At 53.3% G+C, this 19,697-nt stretch overlaps 1 protein-coding gene across 1 annotated transcript; it reads left to right on the top strand.

Moving 5' to 3' along the window:
* The first annotated feature begins 173 nt into the window (after positions 1 to 173).
* Duox2 (dual oxidase 2) lies at positions 174 to 18,840 on the top strand. Its single transcript, XM_076570500.1, has 34 exons — positions 174 to 363; positions 722 to 844; positions 1,129 to 1,218; positions 1,481 to 1,645; positions 2,162 to 2,349; positions 2,494 to 2,695; positions 2,856 to 3,022; positions 3,348 to 3,408; positions 3,521 to 3,617; positions 4,030 to 4,120; positions 4,534 to 4,636; positions 5,180 to 5,343; positions 5,893 to 6,068; positions 6,281 to 6,399; positions 6,735 to 6,872; positions 7,104 to 7,217; positions 7,375 to 7,577; positions 7,824 to 8,009; positions 8,801 to 9,026; positions 9,112 to 9,205; positions 10,785 to 10,972; positions 11,477 to 11,546; positions 11,892 to 11,975; positions 12,621 to 12,799; positions 12,980 to 13,210; positions 13,284 to 13,383; positions 14,026 to 14,075; positions 14,341 to 14,468; positions 14,727 to 14,880; positions 16,021 to 16,241; positions 16,420 to 16,578; positions 16,876 to 17,031; positions 17,151 to 17,279; positions 17,543 to 18,840. Exons 2-34 carry the CDS (start codon positions 775 to 777, stop codon positions 17,663 to 17,665), a joined length of 4,626 nt encoding a protein of 1,541 aa, XP_076426615.1. The 5' UTR covers positions 174 to 363; positions 722 to 774; the 3' UTR covers positions 17,666 to 18,840.
* The last annotated feature ends 857 nt before the right edge of the window (positions 18,841 to 19,697 follow it).

Here is a 19,697-nt window from a genome sequence, read left to right as displayed (position 1 = left end):
CGTTTGCAAAGAAACGCAGACCCCCCTTTTATAGGAGCGTGGGCAGCAAGCTGGGGAGGTGTCCTGATTAGGCGGCAGGGTCCTATCCAGATAAGATCAAGCAAACGAGGGCGGGGACATGCAAATAACGGCAACCCTGCTCCTTAACTGGAGGCCAAGCCTCTTTGGTCCCCACATTCACACCTGGAGCTGTGTCCTGAGCTGACACCAGCTAGACAGGAGACAGAGTGAAGGTTGAAAGTGCATCCAGGAAGTGTGAAGATTCTCGGAACTGAGAGAGTGGAGTGCGGGGGGAGCAGAGCAAAGAAACCAAGTCTCCAAGAACACGGAAGACGGTTGAAGCGACCGGAGCCTTACCCTAAGGTTGGGTCCTCCTAGCCCTCTCCTTTTCCCACAGGCCTTCACTGCAGATTTGAGAAGGAGGTCGGCTGCGGGTCCCTGGCTCTCAGTTCATTAGCCCCTCCCACTTTTCTGCCGCCTCCGGTAGAAGCAGTATGTGAGAAATTGGAATGAGAGTACCAGGTTTTGGAGCAAAGCCCCGGGAGGTTGAGACAGTCCTACTAGAGACTAGGCATCCCAAAGGACTCCTGCCCGGGGGTGTTCCTATGGTTGAAATCAGCAGGGTTAGGATGGGGGACAGTCTCAATATCTCCCAGGTTGTCCCAGAAAGAGCATCATGAAGATGTAGGACCTGAGTAACGCTTTTGCGCTCCTCTTCCAGTACCAGCTGTAGGGGTGTGTGTCCACCTCCCACCTCGAGGCTGCAGGGACAGCATGCTTCCAACAAGCCCCAAGACAATAGTGCTCCTGGGCACTCTGCTAACTGGACTCCTGGGTCCAGCAGGTAAGTAGATGGGACCTCTAGCTGAGAAGGATCAGCCAGTGTCCCATGGGAGTGTGGAAAAGGAGAGGTGCAGTTGGCACCTGGAAGCTGGAAAGGCTGGTCCACCTCCGATCCGGTTTGTGAGATGCAAGAAGACTTCTCCGGAGGCCTCCCGCTTTGTGGAAGAATTGGAAATGGAGTTAGTTGGGAGGAGCTAGCCAGCTGGGGAAGGACTCTACGCCCATGATGTCATGGAGGGGTCTCTGAGAGGTTAGTGCTAAGTGGAAGACTCTCTGCTCCCACAGGTGGCCAGGATGCACCCTCACTGCCCTGGGAAGTGCAGCGCTATGATGGCTGGTTTAACAATCTCAAGTACCACCGGCGCGGTGCTGCCGGTAAATCCTGGGTTCTGCGCGGAGGGCAGGGTCGCAGCAGTGCGGGTCTGCAGTTGGAGTGTGGTAGCCAGTGGGATTGCATTCACACCACATTCTTGTGCATTCCTGGGACGGGGGGGGGGGGGGGAGAGAGAGAGAGAGAGAGAGAGAGAGAGAGAGAGAGAGAGAGAGAGAGAGAGAGAGAGAGAGAGAGAGAGATTGATTCTCAGCCTGGGTTTGGGACCGGGAGCCCTGATCCAGCTCAATTCTCTGGCTCCTCCAGGCTCGCGCCTGCAGCGCCTAGTACCTGCGAATTACGCTGACGGCGTTTATCAGGCTCTGGAGGAGCCATTGCTGCCCAACCCTCGGCGGCTAAGCGATGCTGTCACTCAAGGCAGAGCCGGACTGGCGTCCGTCCACAACCGCACAGTGCTGGGGGTCTTCTTTGGTAAGTATAGGAGGAAACCAGGGTGGATCTGGAGCTCACTGAGTGCCAGGGAAAGGACCCTGGGAGTCCCACCGCAACTCGCAGGAAAAGAATATTTTCTAAGAAGCGCTTCTTCTGTCATCTTTGAGTACTTGGGTGTGGTGCGGGGATCTTTCTCTTACACCTTGCTCTAAACCCAACTCTTAGGAACTCTTAGGGTCCCGAACTCTTAGGAACTGGATGCCCTCTGGCCATTTGCTCTGCTCACGACTCTAACGACTGCCACGCAGAGGTGAAGAGAGCTTGTTAATCCTATCATTTTTGATTGTCGTAGCAACGTTGGCATGTTCAGGAGAGAATGCTCCGTTCTGTTTGCACATTAGAGGCTCGAGGCTCGTAGGGGATAACCCAATAGACGGCGTTGGCGCTTGTGCTCTGACCTCTGCCTTCTGTGCCCTGAGAATTACTAGAAGCCTTCCTGGTCCTAAGAAGAGCAGGACCAGATGATTGGCTGACCAAGTTGTCCTCTTAACCCAGGCTACCACGTGCTCTCGGACCTGGTGAGTGTGGAAACGCCAGGCTGCCCTGCAGAGTTCCTTAACATTTACATCCCGCGTGGAGATCCGGTGTTCGACCCTGACAAGCGCGGGAACGTGGTGCTGCCCTTTCAGAGGAGCCGCTGGGACCGCAAGACTGGACAGAGCCCCAGCAACCCCCGGGACCTGGTGAGGCCAGGCAGTCAGGCAGGCGGGAAGAGAGTCTGCAGCTGAATCCGCTGGAGGCCTGGAGTCGGGCTGGGGAGGCTGGGCAGGGTGAGGCTCTTTCCCACCCGCAGGCACCTAACCCCACGCACCCACATATTGCCACAGACCAACCAGGTGACCGGCTGGCTGGATGGCAGTGCCATCTATGGCTCCTCTCACTCCTGGAGCGACACGCTGAGGAGCTTCTCAGGAGGACAGCTGGCGTCAGGGCCTGACCCCGCATTCCCACGGGAGTCCCAGGACCAACTGCTCATGTGGATGGCACCGGACCCCGCCACGGGACAGGGAGGACCGCAGGGGATGTACGGTGAGACTGAAGGGTCCTGGCAGAAGGAGCAGGGTTGGAGGCATCAGGCTGATGGGTGGAGGGCTGGGCTGGAGGGGTCTGCCTGTGGGTCTGGGCTCCCCTGGCTCATGGTGTCCTTCATCTTCTTCCTCCACCCCCCACCATCTCCACATGGATGCAGCCTTTGGGGCCCAGCACGGGAACAGGGAGCCCTTCCTGCAGGCGCTGGGACTGCTGTGGTTTCGCTACCACAACCTGTGTGCCAGGAAGTTGGCGCAGGAGCACCCACATTGGGGGGATGAGGAGCTGTTCCAGCATGCGCGCAAGAGGGTCATTGCCACCTACCAGGTGAGTGGTGCCGCCTGCCCCTTGCCCACCTGTGTGCAGGATCCAGGGAGGCTCTGCTCCCCCAGCAAGGCTTCCCCAGTCTTGGACAACGCCCCTCCCCCGATGTTCCTTTCCAGGAGGCCCTTATTCCCATAGGGGTTAATGTCTAGAAAACTATGAAAATCCCCTGGAAAATGTTTATATGGGCGATTTTGCTTGTGATTATAGTTTAGTGCCTGCTCCTCTATCCCGCACAACTGGCCTTCGCTGGGTCTCATCTCTGCACCTAAGACTTCCTTCCCCATAGGCTCATTCCAACTTCTCCTTTCCTCTCACTAACCCTCAGAACATTGCTCTGTACCAATGGTTGCCCAGCTTCCTGCAGAAAACACCCCCAGAGTACTCAGGTAAGGGAGAGTTGTGAAGGGGGGGGACGATACCTAAGCTGAAGACTCATAGAGGAAAGAAAGGTAGATCTGTGATGCCAGGGTGTGAGGTTAGGCACCTGTCTTCGTGCAGGGTACCGCCCTTTCATGGACCCCAGCATCTCCCCAGAGTTCGTGGTGGCCTCTGAGCAGTTCTTCTCCACCATGGTGCCCCCTGGGGTCTACATGAGGTAAGGGAAGACTGGTGGAGCCACACAGTGTTGGAAGTAGGTGGTCCGTGAGTGGGCTTGGGGCTTGGGGTTTGCAAACCCCCCATAGTTTCATCAGAAGAGAAGTGGAATGGGGCGGGGACTGAAACAGGATCCTGGGGAGGGGGAGGTTTGGGTTCCATAGGAAATCCCTCAGCTCTCCTAATAACCGCGTTTTGGTTTCTGAGTGTGGGTATGTCTGTGGCTGTGGTACCTTTTCACCTCCCACCACCCACAGGTCATAGAGATCACTCTATCTCCAAATGCTTTGGTTCAAGAAAGTTCGTGGGTCATCCTTCACTCCCGGCCAGTCCCCAGAATTGCTCACCTCATTCACCATCTCAGCTTCTGCCCTGAATTCCTCCATTGTATTTTTATTGGCACTCCGTTTCAGAAACTCCAGCTGTCATTTCCGGAAATTCCCGAAGGAAGGTTCTGGCAGTGCTCCAGCTCTCAGGGTCTGCAACAGCTACTGGATCCGAGAGGTCAGCATGGGGTCAGGGCCGGAGAGTGGAGCCCTGGTCACCATCATTTACCATAAAAGCTTGGAGAAGTACCACTGTGGGTTCTTGAGCAGTGGGGCTGCAGGTAGGGAGTTAAAGGTAGAGAACATTATCTGGGGAGACTTGCCCAGGAGAGTCTGGACTTGCCTAGGCACAGGGCAATGTGCCTGCTGCCTGGGAAACTGAGGCAGGACTACTGCTAGTACCCAGGTGTTCAAGGCCTGGGCAGTCTACCAAGATAGAGAGGAGGAAGGAAAAGGGGAGTGGGAGAGAGAAAGGAGGGGCAAGGGGGAGGGGAGGGGAGAGGAGGGGAGCTAGAGACCAGAGAGGGCCTTCTGTCTTGGAGTGCTACTGTGGTCCAGGGTAAAAATCTTGAGGGTATTGTTTACTTTCAGAACCCCAATCTGAAGAGTGCCCAGGAGGTGGATCAGCTGCTGCTGGGAATGGCCTCCCAGATTTCAGAGCTGGAGGACAGGATAGTGGTTGAAGACCTGAGAGGTGAGCGCCGAGGGTGGGGTGTCCCAGCTGGGAGACTGAGGATCCTTCTGGGTTAGTCAGCAGGCAGACCTAAGGTCCCGATGATGGAGACACACAGACATACACTCGCAGACTTCAGACAGATGTCAGAAGAAATTGAAATTTGTCCCCGTCCCCCCTTAATTTATAGTTTTGTGTTGCTTTTATTGTGTTAACTATGCCTGAATATGGAGGGGGCCCTGGGAGCAGCACCACATGTGAGCATCATCTCTGGGGTTAACTTAGGTCTTACGGGTTCCTATCCAGTCCTGTTATAAAGTCAGGAGGTACAGAGATGGGAATTTCTGGTTGGTATCAAAAAATTCTCTTGAGTCTTAGGTGATCTTTTTAGAAAAATTGTCCCCGATCACACATGGTGTCATTGGCTCCACACCAAACAGGGTCACTGGTGTCCTGTAGAGGAGTGCTGGGTACTGAGGCCGGGTAGAGGTCTAGACAGCTAGGTAGAAGGATGCAAGGCAACAGAGGTTTGGGTCACTGACTCAAAGTCTGGTCTCTTTTCAGATTACTGGCCTGGCCCAGACAGATTCTCTCGCACGGACTATGTGGCTAGCAGTATTCAACGAGGCCGAGATATGGGGCTGCCCAGCTATAGCCAGGCTCTGCTGGCCTTGGGACTGGAGCCTCCAAAGAACTGGAGTGCTCTCAACCCCAAAGTAGAACCTCAGGTCAGTAACAACAACAACAACATAATAATAATAATAACAGCTAGGGGTGGGGAGATGGCTCAGTTGATAACATGCTTATTACATGTTATTAACCTAATAACAAGCATGAGGACGTGAATCTGGATCTCCAGCACCTATATAAAAAGCTGGGATGTCCCTGTGATCCCAGCTCTGGGAAGGCAGAAATAAGTGGAACCCTAGACCTTTCTGGCCGACCAATCCAGCCAAAGCAGTGATATCTAGGTTCAGGGAGAGACCCTGTCTCAAAGAATAATGTGGAGAGTGATTGAGGAAAACACTCAGTGTCAACCTCTGCCATCTACATGCACACAGACTCATGTGCAAGAACATGTGCCCCCACACACATACATACACAAGATAATGGCAGCTAAAACTTCCTATGGTGCTACTCTTCCAAACCCTCTACATGGTGAACTCACTTAATCTACATAAGAATACTATAAGGTAGTTACTCTCAGTGTTGCAGTTTTACTGATGACATTGTTGGGGAGTCTACATACACATCTGTTACCTCCCATGATGCTCCAGGTGCTGGAGGCCACAGCTGCTCTGTACAACCAGGACCTGTCCCAGCTGGAACTACTCCTGGGTGGACTCCTGGAGAGCCACGGGGACCCTGGACCTCTGTTCAGCAACATCATTTTTGACCAGTTTGTGAGGCTACGGGATGGGGACCGTTACTGGTTCGAGAACACTAGGAATGGGTAAGGCCTGGCTGAGCCTCAGACTTCACCTTGGCCTGGGGATCCAGACTCTCTGCCTGAGACCCTAGACAGCCCCCACAGGCTTGAATCCAGGGCCCTACCACACCCTTCTGTCCACTCCAGTCTCTTTCTTGACATGAGTCCTTGGGCCTGGGGTCCTTGGAGGACTGAAATCCGCTTCCTATCCCAGCAATGGTCTTTCTCCCATTTAGGCTGTTCTCCAAGGAGGAGATTGCAGAAATCAGAAACACCACCTTGCGGGATGTGCTTGTAGCGGTCTCCAATGTGGACCCCAGCGCCTTGCAGCCCAATGTTTTCTTTTGGCAGGAAGGTGAGTAGTGGGGGGGGGGGACAGACAGTAATGCTATGGGGGCAGAGTCACCTGGTGCTGTACAGGGAGCCACGTTCCTTCCGTGGGTGGCTGCGAGGTCCGTAAGCTGCTTCCTACACTACAGTCTGTGCTGGCATGAGGGCTAGACCTAGCCATCAGGCTGGGGTGGACGCTGAGAAATTAGATATGGGAGGGGTCTTCTGAGGGGAACAAGTTCCAGAGAGGTGGGACCTTGGAGTGGGAAAAGGTATTTGGTCTTTCCTAAGACAGGGCAAGAGGCTCACCTAAGGAGTGGGAGTCTTGGGCCCTGAGCTCTTCCGTGGCTTGTCCCTCAGGTGCACCCTGCCCCCAGCCTCAGCAACTCTCCACGGAAGGCTTGCCCGAGTGTGTGCCGCTTACTGTGATCGATTACTTTGAGGGCAGTGGTGCTGGCTATGGCATCGTCATTGTGGTTCTCTGCTGCTTTCCCTTAGGTGAGCCCTCTGCCTTTCCCTGTCTCTCTCTCTTTCTGGCCTCCTCCTCTTCCCCGACTGGCCCAGTCCCCCTTTACTTGTTGGATGGCAGGGCTAGCTCCTTTGCATAGCGTGAGCCAGGCTCAGGGAGCCTTGGGCGTCTGAGGAGGAGGAGCCGAAGCCCCCGACTCCCTGGAGTTATGAGCAGAGGGTTCTCCTCCCCTCTCACTGGTCTCTTCCGGTCCCCTTCAGTGAGTCTGGTTGTCGCTGGGGTGGTGGCTCATTTCCGGAACCAAGAGCGCAAGAAGCTACAAAAGAAAGGCAAAGAGAGTCTGAAGAAGGAGACAGACAGTGATGGAGTGTCAGGTGAGATGACTCAGGAATGGAAGGAGGGAAGGGGGCCTGGAGCCTGAGAGTAAGATCCAAGGCACAGAGTGGGGTGGAAGCCAGGCTCAGTAGAAATGCATCAGAGAATGGCATGGGCTCAAAGACCTCTGCTGATTCGCCATGGTCCTTTCCTCAGTGATGGAGTGGCCAGGCCCCAAGGAGAGGAGCTATCCTGTCACCATCCAGCTGTTCCCAGACAGGTGTCTGCAGGTCCTTGACAAACGCCTCACGGTGCTCCGCACCATCCAGCTGCGGCCCCCACAGCAGGTCAACCTCATCCTGTCCAACAACCGAGGACGCCGCACCCTGCTGCTCAAGATCCCCAAGGAGTATGACCTGGTACAGCTCCTCCTGCCTCCCTTTGTGGGCTGTTTTCACATGTATCCCCTCTCCTAAGGGAGTCATCTCAGCTCGGTGTCCACGGCTGATGCTGCAGGAGGCTCCTTCCAGGAACTCCCAGACTGACGTGACCATCCTTGGATGGTCAGGGAAGAGACTTCTCTTCCTCCCTCAACCTGAGGTCCTTTGAAGTGACTTTGAAGAAGAGCCAGCTCCAGACGTGATGAAGCCCTTTCTCCAACACAGGTGCTGCTGTTTAACTCCGAAGAGGAGCGAGGTGCCTTTGTGCAGCAGCTGCAAAACATCTGCATCTGCTGGGCTCCGGATCTCCGCATAGCTGAGATGGACGAGAAGGAGCTGTTTAGGAAGGCTGTGACCAAGCAGCAGCGGGCAGGCATCTTGGAGATCTTCTTCAGACACCTTTTTGCTCAGGTGCCATGACTTAGCCCTGGCACAGGGGATGGAACCAACCTGAGCTGGATGGGAACTAAGATTTCACCCTGCAGGCTAGAGACAGACAGACGGTCTGGGTTAGATCTTTAAGCAAGTCACACGTTCTTGTCTCTCTATCCCCACTTCCTCGTCTAATCAGCAGTGGACCTGATGGATTCTCAGACGGTCCCCCTGGACCAGTGGCGTCAGTTCGCTTGGAAACTTGTTATAAGTGCTGGTTCTCGGGCTCCTCCCCAAACAGACTGAATGAGGAGCTCTGGGGATGAGCCCCAGGGAGCTTCATTTTAACAAGTCTCTCCAGATGATGCTGATGTAGACTCTGTAAGCAGGGCTTAGAGCCTCAGTACATTGGTGAATGGTGGTAATGGGTTAGTTTGAACCTCTCTGCACATTGACAGGGATCAGGTTCTAGGCACAGGGCAGTGCTATCTGAGTTGGCATGAGCCTGCAGGCCTGGCCCTTCACTGTTTGCATGTCATAGCCACTATCTTCTGCCTCTAGCTCGTCCCCCAGCTCTGTTCCCTGCCTCTTACCCTTTCCTCCCCTACCAATGCTACCTTTGCTGAATGGTGCTTGGGTCTGGAGAGAAGACCAAAGCCTGTAGAGCGTCAGTTGGCCCTACTATAGGGGAGCAGAGCCCCAAATCGGCATGTCTAAGCCTCAGGGGCTGGGTTTTCTGGAGTGCACATTGAGGAGCTATGAAGTCATTAAACCGCCTCCATCCCAGGCCTCACCTCCTTCTCTCCCTCTCTGGGGCTGCCCGAGTACAGGTGCTGGACATCAACCAGGCAGATGCAGGGACTCTGCCCCTGGACTCATCCCAGCAAGTCCGTGAGGCCCTGACCTGTGAGCTGAGCAGGGCCGAGTTTGCGGAGTCCCTGGGCCTCAAGCCCCAGGACATGTTTGTGGAGTCCATGTTTTCTCTGGCCGACAAGGATGGCAATGGCTACCTATCCTTCCGGGAGTTCCTGGACATCCTGGTGGTCTTCATGAAAGGTAGGGGTAGGGACTAGCAGAGCATCTGAGGACTCACGGGGTTGTTAGCAAGGAGATGATGGCCTGTATCCCCTTTCTCTCCTAGGTTCCCCAGAGGATAAGTCCCACCTGATGTTTACCATGTATGACCTGGATGCCAATGGCTTCCTCTCCAAGGATGAATTCTTCACCATGATGCGGTACAGGCTGGGCCTTTCCAATCCTCTAACATCTTGATGTTTTAAATAGTAAAGCAATTTAGGTCAGAGGAGGGCGGGCAGGATGCTGAGTGGTACACACTGCATCCTGGATTTTCAAGACCTCCACCTTCAAAAGGTTACCTAGGCAGGTCCCTACCTCTAACAGGGTCCGTATCTACTGTCTAAAATCACCAGAAACATCGTCCTAGTTTTAAAATGCCAATAAAGAGCAACTGTGGGCATCTTCAATTTCTCATTCCCGAGGACAGAATCTTAGTAACAAGCCCCCCTTGAGCACCACAAGTCATATCTCCTCCTCCTCCTCCTCCTCCTCCTCCTCCTCCTCCTCCTCCTCCTCCTCCTCCTCCTCTTTTCTGAGACATGGCTTCTCCGTATAGCTCTGACTGTCCTGGAACTTGCTCTGCAGATCAGGCTGGTCTCAAACTCAGAGATTCGCCTGCCTCTGCCTCCTGAGTGAGGAGATGAAAGGTGTGGGCCACCAACATCTGGCTTTTCATCTCTTCTTGAATCTGCTTTCTCCAGGTTGAGATTAACATGTAGGCATTTGGTACATAGTTGACTGAAAAAGTGAAATTAGTGTGAGTGAAGAGATGAGCACAGCAGCCCAGATTCTCTTAAAGTGCCTGTCTCTTTATGCCTTCCCACGACTTTTAACATTCATTACCTTTTCCTGACAATCCCAACCCCACACAGACGAATACCACCATCACCACCACCACCACTACCACGACTACTTCAGAGGTTTTATCGATCTATTTATTTTTATCTTATGTGTATTGGTATTTTGCCTGCATGTATGTCTGTGTGAGGGTGTCAGATCCCTGGAACTAGAATTTATAGACAGCTGTGAGCTGCCATGTGGGTGCTGGAAACTGGACCTGGGTCCCCTGGAAGATCTAATGTTCTTAACTGCTGAGCCATCTCTCCAGCCCCCCAGCGTAGACTTCCAAAAGAGCAAAAATGACTACAGCCTGTACTTCACCAGTATGTCACAGCCGGTCCAGTCCTGGTTAGGTTTTAGAAAAATCCAGAAGGAGGTCAGCAATGGCAGCTTCTGTTTTCTCATCCTGTAATACTACAGTCCTATAAGAAAACAGAGTGAGGGGGTACTCCACATGCTCTGGGGTATTGGCGTAAAAAGGAGCCGCCATTACAGCTGTGCCCCTCCCACACTCCAGTGTCCTCTCTGGATGGGAAGGTGGGGTCCCTGGGGTGGATGGGTGTGGGCGTCCACAGAAGAGAGTGGGCAGCAAGTCTATCACGGGAGAGGAGCATCAGATGTCCTGGACCAGTCTCTGCAGCAAGTGTTATTCTTTACCATTTGTTTTCATTCCTTTGGGCAGGGTGGGGGCGAGTGGGGGATGCTTTTCCTAAGCGGTCAAGGTCCTTTGAGTCTGTGTCCATCACCTCACCCAACTTAGTGTCACCTTCAGGCTGAATGAGCACCTCCCAGTGCCATTTCCCAGGTTGCTGGTAACCACAGGAAGTAACCCCATCTCAGACCTGCCCGAGCCTGACCTTGCTGGATAATAGCTACTCGGTTTCTGTTCTCCTCCAGGTCCTTCATCGAGATCTCCAACAACTGCCTGTCCAAGGACCAGCTGGCTGAGGTGGTGGAGTCCATGTTCCGGGAGTCCGGCTTCCAGGACAAGGAGGAGCTGACCTGGGAGGACTTCCACTTCATGCTGCGGGACCACGACAGTGATCTCCGCTTCACGAAGCTCTGTGTCAAAGGTGGAGCTGGAGGTGTGTGACTGTGGAAGGAACATTCAGAACCAGGAAGACAATGAGTGTTCAAAACAGAGTTCCTGGTGGATACCACCTAGGCCTTGTTTTCTTTCCTCTGAGTCCTTGGTGCTTAGCACCAAGCTGAGCATGGATACTCAGAGACAAGTTGTATATTCCACAAAGTTGCTCATGAGGCCAAAGGGGGAGCCATGGGCACTGGCCTGGGGTGTGTCTGGCCAGAGGAGGGGGCCTTGTTTTCTTTTCACAAAGGGCATGCAGAGTTCTGTCTGTCCAGAGGGTGGCCCCTTTTTCTTTCACCAAGTTACCACACTGACTGCCCTATGTTCAGTGAGTACCCAATGTGCACAGGAGGGAAATGGGGCTGAAGCCAGAGATCTGACAGGATTAAGTCACCACCCAGGGCTGAGGCAGCCTTTCAGGGCCCAGGAGCAGAGGACAATCTCCCACCCCACTCTCCGCCCTTGTGGAGAAGCCAACTGGGGCTCCTGTTCTCCTTTCCAGGCGTTGGGGACATCTTCAAACAAAGCAGTGGCTGTAGAGTCTCGTTCATCACCCGGACTCCTGGGAACCGGTGCGTAGGGCCTGGGTGGTCTCCTTGGTTAGATCCATGTAAACAAAGGGAGCAGAGCTGGCCGGTCAGTCACACTGGTCAGATATTTGCCGTCTTACCACAAGGTCCGTGTCAGCCCAAACTCCGGCTGCTCCCTACAGCCTGGTGTTGCTCAAGAGCTTGGCTCTCTCCCGGCCACTGCGGGCCTGAGTCATCCTAAGGACAGATGAGCAAATTGTTGCTGTTTATCCCGATGTGTCCCTACCTGGTCTCAGGGTCCTTCCCTGGACTCCATCCCAACTTTGACACGGCAGTTCTTATCCTGGCTGTAACGGCCAGAAGAAAACAGGTTCCATGTTCTTTTAGCTCCTGCCCACGGGAACAGGTGCTCCCTGACTTAGAAACCCCAGAGCTGGGAAACACTGGCCTAAAGAAGAGGATGGGCAAAAAGTGAGTATTCCCTAGATCCCTGAGTACAAGGATGCTTGGGAGGATATTTTGGGGTCTCTGAGCCCTGACACACCGCCTCCAATCCCCTTCCATTTGGTACACATGATACAGCATCAGATGTGAGTCTCCAGGAAACCCCTGAACTGCTCTAGTGTCTGGGTCAGGAAACCCGCTGCATCTTCTGCAGAGTGAACAGTCAGGGACTGTAGCACGAGAGGCAGGACACTGGTGAGGAAGCGGCTCCTTGACCTTCCCTCGGGGTCACGCGCTGGAGGGTTGGAGTGTCAAATGACTTCATCTTCACTCAGCCTCTAAACTCATCTTCGGGCAAGATGCTCAAAGCACCTCCCCCATGGCATCAAGAGGTCTCCTGGCTTCTGCTGTACGGAAGCTGGCCAGTGCAGAGAGCAAGGGACGGAGGTGTAGAAGAGAGAGAGACAGGGAGGAGGAGGAGATAGAGTGTGAGGAGAGAGTGTTTGGAACAAGTAACAATGGCGATAAAGGGTTGGGGGTGTAGGGTCTGCTTGCATTTCTGCCACTGTTATGACCCATCCTTCATGGTCACCAGGTCTTCATTCGCGGGTGGCACTGAGGGGAAGCCAAGGAGCCCCTTCCTTACCAGTGCTCTGTCTATCACTGCTGCAGGGCAGTGGGGCCCTCTCCCCGGCTGTACACGGAGGCCCTGCAGGAGAAGATGCAGCGAGGCTTCCTGGCCCAGAAGCTACAGCAGTTCAAGCGCTTCATAGAGAACTACCGGCGCCACATCATGTGCGCCACAATCTTCTCAGCCATCTGCGTGGGTCTGTTTGCAGACCGTGCCTACTGTAAGAGTGCCAGGTTGTGGGCAGTGGGCAGGGAACATGCCATACCTCAGGAGGGAGTGAAGAGTCCTCTGGCTGCCCTTACCAGTCCTCAGCGTCTGGATGGCAGGGCCCGGGCATTCTGACTCAGGCTCGGGATCCTGTCTTGTGTGCTATGCTTATCTGCCTCAACTCTGACCCCAGACTATGGCTTTGCCTCACCACCCACGGACATTGAAGAGACCACCTATGTGGGCATTATCCTTTCCCGGGGCACGGCGGCCAGCATCTCCTTCATGTTTTCCTACATCCTGCTCACCATGTGTCGCAACCTCATCACCTTCTTGCGGGAGACCTTCCTCAACCGCTACATTCCCTTTGATGCCGCTGTGGACTTCCATCGCTGGATTGCTATGGCTGCAGTTGTCCTGGCTGGTATGTGGCTCCTGGGATGGAAGTAGACTTGGTCCCAGTTAATATCGCTGATGGCGATGTCTCTCTCTTTCAGTTCTGCACAGTGTTGGCCATGTGCTCAATGTGTACATCTTCTCAATCAGTCCCCTCAGCCTGATGACCTGCGTCTTCCCTAACGTCTTCGTGAATGATGGGTCAGTTCATGGGACGGCACCCCTAGGGTCCTCTGGGTGGGCCTAAGGGTGTAATAGAAAAGAAATAGATGATCACAGTAGCTGCTCAGTGCACAAAGGCTCAAAGCTATCCCTCATGGGGAAGCTGAAAGGTGACCACTTTCTCTCCAGGAAGGAAGTTAGCTGTGGTTGGCCAGGAAAGGACCTTAAGAAGTGACATCAGAGTCTCTTTCTCATATATATCTGACACACAGTTTACTATCTCAGTTTGATTTCCACTGGTCGGGCAAATATTTAAACACCATGTGTTGGGTGTTTCATTCAAGTGCCAGAGAGCAGGGCTGACCAGATATGTGCAATTGCCCAACACTTCTGCTATGAACTTGGTGTTGGCGTCACTCATCTCACAGAACAATAATCCAAGTACTCCAGGAGGCAAGGCTGACTGCAGGAAGAGACTGTAAGATAGAATAACAAGAAAAGCAGTGGTGGGTGCGGAGAGGACAGGACCATGACAATGGACACGATGTTCCTTGGAAGGCTCTCTTAGCCATCTTGGTGGAGTCCTCTTAACCTCAGCCATCAGGGCCAGCGTCAGGCTGTGTTGTGGGCAGTGATGTCCCTTCTGCCCAGCTGGAGGCTCACTGTGCCTTCACCCCCCAGGTCCAAGCTTCCACGGAAGTACTACTGGTGGTTCTTTGAGACAGTTCCAGGTAGGAAGTGGGGCTGCATGTGGGATCTGAACATTCCACCTTCCTCCCGTGTCTCCTCTCCCTGAATACACACTGGTCTGTGTAGCCAGAGGCTCCTTCCTGACAGACCAGCCCCAGCTCCAGCCCCTACAGACACTCTGTTCTGGAGCCCTGAAGGAATGAGAGTAGACGTCGGGTAGAAGGGGTGTGGTGCCGGGTCCCGCTCTATTTTCAGCTCAGGCTGAGGTTCTGAGGATACCCACTGACCCTGCCCTCCTACTCCCAGGCATGTCAGGAGTCCTGCTGCTCCTGGTCCTGGCCATCATGTACGTCTTTGCCTCCCATCACTTCCGCCGCCACAGTTTCCGGGGTTTCTGGCTGACCCACCACCTCTATGTTGTGCTCTATGCCCTGGTGAGGCCCTCCGAAGGGCAGGGCTGGACCCTGGGGGGGGGGGCGGGGGGACACTTGGGATGGAAAGGGAGGGTAAAGTAGGGAGTAAAGCGAATTAGACACAAGGACTGCCATCCTGAGATCTGAGAACCCACACCGGGGTCTGTGCCAGCCCATCTACCAAGACCAGACCCCAGTGCCTGGGTGCGCCGTGCCTGGCAAGGAGGAGGAAGGTGGGGCCTGGCTGGGCGGTGCCATACTAACTGTCTCTGTTTCCAGCTTATCATCCACGGCAGCTATGCCCTCATCCAACTGCCCAGTTTCCACATCTACTTCCTGGTCCCGGCAATTATCTACGGAGGGGACAAGCTGGTGAGCCTGAGCCGGAAGAAGGTGGAGATCAGCGTGGTGAAGGCTGAGCTGCTGCCTTCAGGTAAGGACGGGTCTGATGCACACACACACGGAGGAGAACCAGTCGGCGCCTCAGCTTTCTTGACCCCTACTTCTGACATCCTCTTGAGGACCCCTGAGCCCTGAAGATTTTTCTGATTGAAATGGTATCCCAAGAAGGGCTATGCTTAGTTCCTCATGAACCTTACAGACAAGGGCCTGGGGAGATAGCTCAGCTCTTTCAAAGGACCTGGGTTCAGCTCCCATCACCCATGGCAGGCGGCTCATAACCAGCTCCAAGGAATACAGTGCCCTCTTCTATCCTTCATGGGAACCTGCACTCACAAGACCTACACACAGACAAACATCTATACACCTAATTAGAAACACAACCAGTCTTTAAAAAAGAGAAGGACTTGCAGACCGTGAGAAGCAATGATGGGAAGGTGCAGGTAAAAATGATACAGACAAGTTCCAGGATGAGGAAGACTTCCAGTTTGTAGCCTGGTTCAGGAGAGCCCAGGGAAGGCAGTCGTCGCACCAGAGAGAGGCAAACAGCCCTGGCAGCCAGACTGCCGTTGTGTCTGGATTGGCTGTTATGGAGATGAGAAGCACTATGGAGGAAGGTGGGAGGTGTCAGGTACCATAAGGTCGTCTAAACTCCAAGATTCGCATTGCAAAGAACTCAATCTCAGTTCATTCTTATTTCAGTCTAGATTACTTAAGGGTTAAGTTAAAGTAGCCTTTCATACCCTCCACAACTTTTAAACCTTCTTTTTCAACAAACAGAAGTAAGCCCGAGGCTCAGCTGTGGTGGCAATAGACACTAGCCAGCTAGAGGGTGTGCAGATACTTCCCACCATGGAAGTCACCCTCAGGTGGGAAGGTTTGATAAGCCTCTGGGATCTGAAGGCCCCTCCACCCTGTAGGCTGTTTTCTGGCAATGCTATGAGCCTTCACCCTCTGTGGGATGAGGAAGGAGAGAGGAAAGACACCGGATTGGGTCAGAGAAGCCCAACTCTTAAGCTACCCAGGAAACAGAGGAGACCCAACTACTGTGGGCACCGGGAATCCATCTGCCTAGGCCACGTGACTTCGAGGCCCTCTGTGTAGAAAGAACAGGTACCGGCCGGTCTTCAGGGACAGTTTCTAATCCGGGCTCTTCTCTACCTATGACCCCTAGGAGTGACCCACCTGCAGTTCCAGCGACCCCAGGCGTTTGAGTACAAATCAGGGCAGTGGGTGCGGATCGCCTGCCTGGGTCTGGGGACCAATGAGTACCACCCCTTCACGCTGACCTCTGCGCCCCATGAAGACACACTCAGCTTGCACATCCGGGCTGTGGGACCCTGGACTACTCGCCTCAGGGAGATCTACTCATCCCCAGTGGCCAAATACCCAAAGGTGCCCATCCCTGGGAATGCCCCTTCCCCCTCTGTTCTGACACTAGGTGTCCAATCATGACGAAGTTAGTCTGAGAGGGGGATGAGGTGCTCTGTCCCCTACCTCTTGTAGTCTTCTCCATGTCTGACCTCAGAGTTGGGCAGGGCCCGGCTCATCTCACCTTTCCTTCTCTCGGCAGCTGTACCTCGATGGACCTTTTGGAGAGGGCCACCAGGAGTGGCATAAGTTTGAGGTGTCAGTGCTGGTAGGAGGGGGCATTGGGGTCACCCCCTTTGCCTCCATCCTCAAAGACCTGGTCTTCAAATCATCCTTGGGCAGCCACATGCTCTGTAAGAAGGTGAATCTCCTTCCTCTACTCTGCATGGGGAATATGTGGCCTGATGGTGTCCTGACATCGTAGCAGAGCACTCCTGGCTTTCAACCACAGGGTCTGTGGGGACCATTACACCCAGTGGCCCAGATGCCAAATACTGAGGGTGGATAGGGGAGTGACCAGAAAGATCTCTGCTGGCCTCTGTCCTTTGGAAGCCAAGATCAGAACATTACTCTAGATGGGATATCTGAGACTTGCTAGCATCTCGGAATGTAGGGAGCCAGGCCTGAGCTGGCCCTGAGCCCCAGTGTGTGTCCTCAGATCTACTTCATTTGGGTGACAAGGACCCAGCGGCAGTTTGAGTGGCTGGCTGACATCATCCGGGAGGTGGAGGAGAATGACCACCAGGACCTGGTATCCGTGCACATCTACATCACCCAGCTGGCTGAGAAATTTGACCTCAGGACCACCATGCTGGTAGGTAGGGCGGGCGGGGGGGGGGGGGCGGGGGGGGGGGGCGGGGGGGACCATTGTCAGGGCCAAGGGTCCCCCCTAGTCATGCCCGGCTATGATCCTCCTCCCCACTTCCTTCCCAGTACATCTGTGAGCGGCACTTCCAAAAGGTGCTGAACCGGAGTTTGTTCACGGGCCTGCGCTCTGTCACCCACTTTGGCCGCCCTCCCTTTGAACCTTTCTTCAACTCTCTGCAGGAAGTCCACCCCCAGGTGAGTCCATCCCCCTCTCCCCCCCCCCCCCCCCCGCCAGGATCCTATTTAATTTTCTCATCTTGGCCCTCAAGACCCCCGCAGCTCAATCCTGAGCAGAGAATTCCCACCCTAGGGGCAGATTTATCATAACCACCCCCAGCTCTAGCCACTTTCCCAGAGTCCAGGGTAGAAGTCTGCTTTCTGTGGTCAGGCTGGAAAAGCTGACTTCCCGGGGCAGTGGGCAGTTCAAGGCTCCAAGACACACATCTCTCCATGGACAGGTTCGCAAGATTGGAGTCTTCAGCTGTGGTCCTCCAGGGATGACCAAGAATGTGGAGAAGTCTTGCCAACTTATCAACAGGCAGGACCGGGCCCACTTTGTGCATCATTATGAGAACTTCTGAGCCCGATCTCCTTGACTCTGCTCAGGCTGTTAGCCTCCCTCTGTGGACTTCAGCACTACAGTCATTTGAGACCACAGACGTGGAACTGGACACTGTCCCCACCCTGCTTCGTTGTCCCATCTACCCCATGTTCTGGGCAGATAGACAAGGCCTCTCTAATACGCAGATCATGCCATTATAGGTTATGGGATGTAAAGGGAGGAGAAGACAGTTCCTGACAATGGTGGAGGGAAGGGCGTACTGTGGGTCACCTCTGATAGGTTTCTGTTCCTCTGTTTTGCCTTCACAGAATTGGCATATCGGTGTGGGCTTTTCTTGGGGGAATCATTTGATACAAGACTGAGAATCTTCTCGGGTTCCTCTCAGAGACCATAAACTGAAAGGCTCACAGCCCACCTGCCTCAACTCAGGCTCTAGGCCTTTCCCCGACCAGCTTCAGCCCCACACCTTCCTGCTCTGAGAGGGCCACAAGCCATAATGTCACCAGGAAACACACGCCCTCCTAGCCCTGAGTTCCTAATGGCAGCCAGTAATGTCTGATGCCCTGACCCTTCAGTGTGCCCTTCTGGGAGTCTGGGGGGCAGTCTCTGGGCTCCAGGATTAAGAGTGCAACGGTTTCTCCACAATACACCCCAAAACCCTCAGCTCCTGTTTCCAAGAGAAAACCTAACAGCTTTCCCAGTTTGCTCAGTTTGGGTACTGGAAGCTTCTTACCCTAGAGAAATCAGGCCACCCGACCACAGGACACAGATGCCACCTCTTTCCTTCTTCATGCGGCTTTTTATTAAAAAAGTTGAGTTGTAACGTATGTACAGTTGAGGGATAGTTGTATGAAGTGTATGAATCTTAAAGTAGCGATCACCTAGGTCAAGTTAGAGAACATTTCAACATTCCTGTCACCCAGAAATGTCCCCGTGAGTCTCCCTCATCTAGAAGCAACCACAAATATGACTTCTGTCCTTGCAGCTTGGGTCACACGGAATTCACCCTTAATCCTGGCCTCTTCCTCACACCATGATGCTTTTGTGATTCATTCCTGCCCTGTGTCTTTGGTGGTTTGATCCTTTTTATTGCTGTGTGGCATTCTGTTGTAGAGACACATCACTGTTTGTTTACCCGGTCAGCTGGGAGGCGGTTGGATGATTGTGAATAAAGTTGCTCTGACCATTCATTCGTACCCCTGTCTTTTTGGCGGATATAATGTACCCATTTTTCTGGGTATGGAATTTATCTGGGAGTGGAATTGCTGGCCCATGGTATTCTCTAGCTGGTAGAATTTGTAGTAAGGAGAATTTCAGGCCAACTCCATATCCCTGAACCAGGGTCCTTCCTTAGTGGGTTTATTCAGAAACCAAATATCTCTATCATGAAGCCATCTCTGATAAAGCAGGACAATACCAGGCCAGAGTCCAAGAGACCTGGGACTCGGCGCCAATTTTATCTGTAAAGACTCTAAAGGACACCCTTCGATTTCTTTGAGCCTGTGTTGATGCAGCTCCTTGTGAAGCCGTTAGCACATGAGACAGCCAAGTGTCACAAACTACACAGACGAGACAAAAACACACGCGAATACATCTTTCAATTATAGTGTATTCAGTTTTAGTCTGTTCAATTTTTTTTAAGTTTCACTAAGTGTGTTTTTTTAAATAAATAAATAAACAGTGAACATATTTAAGGACAGCTTTATGCATGCCCTGGCCCCTAGCTCTCCTAGTTCTCATCAAGTCACACAGTCCCTGGTACTGAACTCCAGGCTCTTAGATTTAATAAAGCCTTAGCTTTATTCTCATATCTGACCCATCAGCACTTTCTTGCTCTTTCTTTAAAAAAAAATTTTTTTTAATTTTTTTATCTTTAGTTTTTTCAAGACAGGGTTTCTCTGTGTAGCCCTGGCTGTCCTGGAACTCACTATGTAGATCAGGTTGGCCTTGAACTCAGAGATCCGCCTGCCTCTGCCTCCCTAATACTGGGATTAAAGGTGTGTGACACCACTGCCCCCAAAAATATTTCCTATTTTACCCTAACCCACTCA

This window comes from Peromyscus maniculatus, chromosome 4 (genome assembly GCF_049852395.1).
Source record: "Peromyscus maniculatus bairdii isolate BWxNUB_F1_BW_parent chromosome 4, HU_Pman_BW_mat_3.1, whole genome shotgun sequence".
NCBI lineage: Eukaryota > Metazoa > Chordata > Mammalia > Rodentia > Cricetidae > Peromyscus > Peromyscus maniculatus.
The sequence above is the reverse complement of the archived record's forward strand: the minus strand, read 5'-3'. Positions and strand labels throughout refer to the sequence as shown.